Source organism: Mercenaria mercenaria, unplaced genomic scaffold, assembly GCF_021730395.1.
Source record: "Mercenaria mercenaria strain notata unplaced genomic scaffold, MADL_Memer_1 contig_3623, whole genome shotgun sequence".
Classification (NCBI taxonomy): domain Eukaryota; kingdom Metazoa; phylum Mollusca; class Bivalvia; order Venerida; family Veneridae; genus Mercenaria; species Mercenaria mercenaria.
The window spans coordinates 1-7,201 of record NW_026461780.1 but is presented as its reverse complement, the minus strand read 5'-3'; the positions used below and the strand labels follow the sequence as shown (position 1 = coordinate 7,201).

Sequence of the window (7,201 nt, the reverse complement as noted above, 5' to 3'; positions counted from 1 at the left end):
TCTGAGGCTTAAACGTCTTTTACAATACTGAAATGGAAAACCTTCAAATTTTTTAAATATCATTTTTTTAATCAACACTAAACTTTTTAATATAGGCATGATTGTCCGTCACAACAAAATAAATAGATATTCTGGTTGCAAGCAATATTGAGATTTGTCAATTATGAACTATCAGAAAAAACGACTTTCAAATTGTGAAAGTGGTTTAGGGTTTAAGTGAAGCTTTTCATTTGAAGCTACGCTGGGGACTAGGTATATGATCATTGCTTTAAAGCTTCTTTAACATATGCTGTTCAAATCATTACTAAGTTAGAATAATAACTTCTGAAAACCAGTTACACAATTCGTAAGAAAGCTTGTCTCTAATTTATGACTAAGCGTCCTTTGGGATCCAACCTGCCTTGCTAAAGCCACTCGAATCGATTACAAAATTGCAGATCCAGTTACTGTTGGAATAACCCTATTTCGTCACTTGTAGCAAGACTGGATGTGCAGAGATTCTATTACAGTCATTTACTTGCTTTACTTGATCTCACTTATTCGCTGAAACACCACTAATAGAGGTAATTCGTGTGCATTTAACATTAGGACTTGTTTGGAAATGGGGGGGGGGGGGGGGGGGGGGGGGGGCTTTACAGGAGATATATAGTCACTACTACGATTACATCCCGTGTAGATGCATTTATATTGTGATACTCATATTATTCTAACTAAAGAGCTTGTTAAAGTCCGTTTGACTCAAGAGCTTCTTTTAACTGCGAGAGGAGAGGAGTGGGTGGTGGTTGCTCCCTGGCTCGCGGTTTCTAAGCTTATACTCTCTATATTCTGGTAAATATTTCAACAAAGGATTGTCAAAAAATGATGAGTTGTAAGAACACAAAACTTAAATTTCTGTTTTAAAATGTGTTAAGTTAGGATGGTTAATTTCACTGTTCACTGTTATTCTGAATTTTGATTACAAACATTTTAAAACAAATTCAAGTTAATTACTGATATTAAGACTGTTTTCTTGTGTAGTTCAATTCACATTTCTGTTTATTTTTACAGGTACTTGAGATTACGTTTTGATAGACTAGCTCCTAGACTGTGATATATATTTTTGAATTTTTAGTTTTAAAATTGTGATTATAGCTAGTCTATATCTTAGGTCTAATATCATAATATTAGAACCAGTTCTCTGAGTAAAATCTGTAAATTAGACTTGCATTTGTCACAACAACACAAAATAAAAAATCACATTAAAAAAGTGACAAATTCTTTTTTATTATCAGTCTAGTCGATAGTCTAATGAAGTAAAATAGAATAATTCATAAATACACAAAATGATGCATATGGCAATACTATAGTTTCATAATTTCTTTAAAAATTGCTCATTTGGCTCAAATTGAAATGCTGCTAACCATAAATGTTCTAACTATACAACATAATCTTTACGAATCTACCAGCTGTCTTGAGTTTCGTAGGTCAAGGGAAATTATTTAGCACTTACGACCTCCAATGGATTGGTTAAGATTTTCTTTTTTCTAAGACTGGTATATTTAACAATAAAATTGTAAACGTAAAGTATATATCTGCAATATTGTTTATTAAAACAATACAAACACTTATTTAGCATATCAAGTGAAAAAAGCAAGCCAGAACAAAAGATACAGACACAATAAAAGTAAACACAGCAGTCTTTTTTAAACAAGGTTGAGCTCTCATATGATAAATCTTTACTATTTAAGTATCACTTATTAGAGATATCATAAGTAATTAGCATTATCCGATATTTGTAAAATGAACCATTAGTTAGTTATAATTTGATAAGGCTCTCAACATTAACTAATTTGATAACTAATTTTAGTTAATAATTTGATAAGGCTCTCAACATTAATATTCATAGTTAAAGTTCACATTTCTCGGGTATAAATGGACGTTAACTACTGTAAACCTACTACATTTTGCGTTTTTCAAAACGTAGACATTTTTGCGGATACAAATATTCGCGGAATCATATCCATCGCGAATCACGCGAAAATGAAGTCGCAAGTGAACGTATTTAGTATACTAAGGTAAGTATCACTGCATAGTTGCATTTATAGTACTCTGGAAAACGTTCGGTTTTATTGTACCCTTCAATTATGAATGCACACTAATCCTTTTCATCCATATCAAGTTATCAACGGTTATCCACACCCTGAATTATTGACAGTCAGTACATTGCTGTTATTACACTGTCATTTGTTTGCCATTTAAATAGGCGAATAATCCACACTTAGCAGAGATAGACACAATAATTTACTTACAAATAATATATCGTATTGGCTGCCGAGATATGTCGTTCGGTAGATGCATATTGTTTTTGTTTTTATCCCCTGTTTGCCTGACGGGCTGTTGCTTCATACATTAGTAACTTGTCAACCAATTGAAATAAAGTGGATCTGTGCACTCATGTTATACAATTATAGTACTAGAATATGAGATATTAATATCCAGGTATATGTAAGCACAGGACCATTTTATAGCATCTATTTAAGCTGAAGCTAGAATCTTTCGCATTTTTGTTAGATCAGAGTTTTTCGCGGCTGTTTAATTTCATGGAAATATACTACCTGCGCTTTTTAAAAAGCGCGAAAACAATTCTAGGTTTACAGTAAATTAGTACGGGTAGTTTAACTCTCTAGGAGACATAAATTTAGTTATGTTAAAGATCAATATTGTACATTTTTAAAAATTACCTGTATTATAATCTATTTTGATAAATATCAATATTTATAGCTAAAGTTCACATTTTTCTCGGGTATAAATTGACGTTAACTAAATTAGTACGGGTAGTTTAACTCTCTAGGAGACATAAATTTCTTTACCATCAGGTCGGTCACTCTCTGACGCTTTTGTCTGTGTCCGGAAATAAGCCTCTGAAGTACAGAAATCAGCTCTGCCTTCAAATCTCCCGTCAATAACTTTCCGCTCGTGTAGTTCTGCAAATACAAGATAAAACTGCAACATGTTCAACTGAGAGGTTTCAATGTCGTGAAATCGTAGATTTTAATAAAACTTTCATGCCTATTCAAATACCTTTTACGTAACGACAAAAGTAACGAGTGAAGACTAAAAAGGTATCATTTTGATATTTTCCCGAGCTAATCCTTTCGAAACAACAAATATTCTGATACCTGTTTTATCTCTTCGAGTTTACTATCATCTTCCATAAAGAAAGTCAGAAACTGATAAGACACGTCCTTTCCACAGTCACCTCCTGTCTTTCTGTGTTCTTCTGCTGTTATGCCGCCGCCCGAGTATGCATACTTTCTAATCTGTTTTGTAAACAACAATATTTTAGTTACTATTTTAGATTAACTTTACTGAACTACTTACAAAATGAACATATATACGATCATTAAATATCTAAATTGTTCGTCAAAATGAACTAACTTTTTTGTCGTTTTGCAATAAAAATCATACATTACCACGACCTTAATCGGAAAAAGATAATTTGAATTTCAGACTGAGGTTTTTAATGAACATATTATTTTATTACTGATTGTTTCGTCCGAATGAGTTTCAAATATAACGCTGTTTGGATAACCACTAACATCCATCTTGGTCTGCATTCCGCGGAATTCAGGGATTATCGTGGAATGAATGAGAGCTGGTTTCTTGTAACCAAGTTTAGGAGCTACATCTCTTTAGCACGAATTAAGTAAAAACACACCAAGTGTTGAAGTGTGTTCTTAATGTATTTAGTTTATTAGTTATTCTGAATAATTGAAAGACTAAACAATTAAGCTCAAGCTTCCGGTGAAGCAGATGATCATAATCATTTACATTGAATCAAACAGTTCTATTAAAGTTCTGTATTGCCTAATAGCTGATCCAATTTTGACCTGCTAGAATAGTTAGAATGGCTAAAAATCCACGCATATTGCATATAATTGTACAATTTACAGTAAAAAAATGCTTGTACCATTTGACATCGATTTCTATTGAATTTTTGTCATATTTCTTATATCCTAGGTACAAATTTGAAGCAGACTTTGGTAATGTGTATTCCCAGATTGTACTGAATACGGAAATAATCATATTTCAAATAAAACTCTATAAGAATAATTAAAAATAAAAAAAATCTAGCGGTAGTAGCGACGTGCAAAATGTAATATAAATTAGGTGGGTAGGAAATTAGGTAGGTAGGGTACTAAATGAACTGATAGAATAGATTAAATACAATCATTTTCTAAAAATTTGCAAATGTATTTTTTTCAAATACCACATTTATTTGCTTCATGACATTGTATCTGACATGATAAACATTTCTGTTTATTTCTTGAAACATAACATATAAGTATTCTTTTTATAACACGTAGTCACATTGATGACGTCATTTCCGGATCCAGTCGCGGTCACCAGAAAAGATACATGTATATTGGTTTTGTCTGAAATAAAGGCAAAATTTGGTATATGTGGCTATATGTCTCAATTATTTCGAGCTTGGTTACAAACCGCATTGCACTATATGCTAAAACATTAAAGTTACTTTTCTTCTGATTTACACGAGAAACAAGGTTTATGGCGAGATAGACAAAGGCCAACGAAATGTGTGGTAAAAATATCTCGTTATTTCAACCTAATTATCTTCATAATGGTTCTTATTGATCTACACACTTTACATAAGAGCGGTTCATAGCAGAAACAGTTAAGTGTTTTGTCTCGTAATGAAGTATACGATAATGTGTGTTGATGTCTTACGCGAAAGCACGATTGTGATCCCTGTTGGACTTGTAACCACTGAATCAAAATTGCAATTTTATCCGATCAATAAATTAATTTAACCAACGAACATATTACCTTGTTACTGATTTGTTCGTCCGAATCAGTTAAAAATATAACGCTGTTTGGATCGCCACTACCATCCATCTTGGACTGCATTCCTCGTAATCCAGGAATGAACGTGGAATGAATGAGAGCTGGTTTCTGGTAACCAAGTTTAGGAGCTTCATCTCTTGTCATTCTCAAGAATGGATCCTGGTTCAAGAAAGCATATTAACATGAATAATATATCTTTTCCAATATACTGAAATATAAAAGTTACGAAATATCCCACATTCTCTGATTTTGTACGTGATACAAGATTTTGGCAAAATTACAGAAATGTCAACGAAATATGTGCTGAAACTTTCTTGTTATTTCAATCTAAATAACTTAATAAAAATTCTTTTTTATACAAACACGTTACATTTAATGAACTTCATAGTAGACGCATTTAAGTATTTTGACTTGTAATGACGTAGTTGACTTTTTACAAAGATAATGTGCGTTGGTGCCTCATTTGAAGACAAGGTTATGAATTCAGTTGGATTAATTGCCACTGAATCAAAATTGTTACCATACCTGATCAATGGCACAAGGGATTAAACAAGGCACATCCTTAATGCCATGAAAAATTTCGGGAAAAGACGAACTGAAACATGGCGCTGCTTGAGTAGCAGGAAAACTGATCTTCCCAATATTGTCGCTTTGAGCAAATCCAAATATTCCTTTTGCTTGATTGAATGTAACATGCTTCTGAACTTTGCACATATTCATGTAAAACTCTCTTGATGAACTGTGAAACGAAGAACATCAAAACTTCATTAAGAAAATGCCGTGCAATCTTGTGACAGACCATTGGTAAAACACCTCGAGATATTTGTTCAGGTATATTCATATTCATTTTTGGATAAATTCCGTTTCATGAAGGTTTAGAAATTGTCTTTATATTGATGTAAGTTAACGGATACTATCCTATGGCCAAAAACGTTGATAAGTTATTTAAGTAATGATGTAATGTAATAATTATTTCCATTATTATCATTTTTAATAAGTGATATGCCATGGCAACATGGTAATCTTCTTTTTCTAAAAATTATAATATTTCGTGAAAATATATCTAAAATCTCATATCTGCTTCCGGAATAAAAGAGGATCTTCCGGTCTGTCCCTCTTTTTTGCCGCTATATGGAGTTTTTACCGGTGAAAATCACAGCAAAAATTGAAGAAATCGCAGACCACAGCAACAGAAAATCAAAATTTGTTCGTACGTACGAACAAAATTCCAAATAAAATTTACAAATTCTTGTTCATTTCTCACATTTTTAAATGCAATTTGGAATTTTGTTCGTACGTACGAACAAATCCTGGCTGTTCGTACATATGAACAATAATCCATATTCCGTATTATTTTTCAGTTCTGACATGCTGTTCAAACAGCTCAAATTTGTTCGTACGTCCGAACAAAATTCCAAAATAGCTTAAAAATTTATTTTTCATTTCTCACTATCATTTGTTTGTACGCATGAACAGCCTGGATTTGTTCATACGTACGAACAAATGAGAGAACTAAAAAAGAATTTATTCTTAAAAAAATGCAATTTGGAATTTTGTTCGTACGTACGAACAAATCATATCTATATTATTTTTCAATTCTGATATTCTGTTCAAACAGCCCAGATTTGTTCGGACGTACGAACAAAATCCCAAACTGCTTTAAAAATTCTTTTTCATTTCTCACTATCATTTGTTCGTACGTACGAACAAATGAGAGAACTGAAAAAGAATTTTTTCTTAAAAAAATGCAATTTGGAATTTTGTTCGTACGTACGAACAAATCCTGTCCATATTATTTTTCAATTCTGATATTCTGTTCGACAAGAATTTTTTCTTTAAAAAATGCAATTTGGAATTTACGAACAAATCCTGTCCATATTATTTTTCAATTCTGATATTCTGTTCGAACAGCCCAGATTTGTTCGGACGTACGAACAAAATTCCAAACTGCTTTAAAAATTCTTTTCATTTCTCAATATCATTTGTTCGTATGTACAACAGTCTGGATTTGTTCGTACGTATGAACAAATAAGAAACTGAAAAAGAATTTATTCTTAAAATAATGCAACTTGGAATTTTTGTTCGTACGTACGAACAAATCTTGTCCATATTTTTTTTCAATTCTGATATTCTGTTCAAACAGCCCAGATTTGTTCTGACGTACGAACAAATTCCAAGCTGCTTTAAAAAATTTTTTTTCATTTCTTACTATCATTTGTTTGTATGTACGAACACCTGATTTGTTCTACGTACGAACAAATGAGAGAACTGAAAAGAATTTATTCTAAAAAAAAACAAAGCCCCCTTGCGGTCTGACGCTCACTGATTTTTTTTTTGTAATAGAAAATTGCCTACC

The 7,201-nt window shown here is 32.1% G+C and overlaps 1 protein-coding gene across 1 annotated transcript; it reads right to left on the bottom strand.

Moving 5' to 3' along the window:
- Nucleotides 1-1,564: 1,564 nt before the first annotated feature.
- LOC128553247 (tryptophan--tRNA ligase, cytoplasmic-like) lies at nt 1,565-5,584 on the bottom strand (the record flags this gene model as incomplete). Its single annotated transcript, XM_053534374.1, has 4 exons — nt 1,565-2,963; nt 3,159-3,299; nt 4,828-5,004; nt 5,371-5,584. Coding segments are annotated over 4 exons (691 nt in total), but the record flags the coding sequence as incomplete, so codon positions are not given.
- Between the last annotated feature and the right edge of the window lie 1,617 nt (nt 5,585-7,201).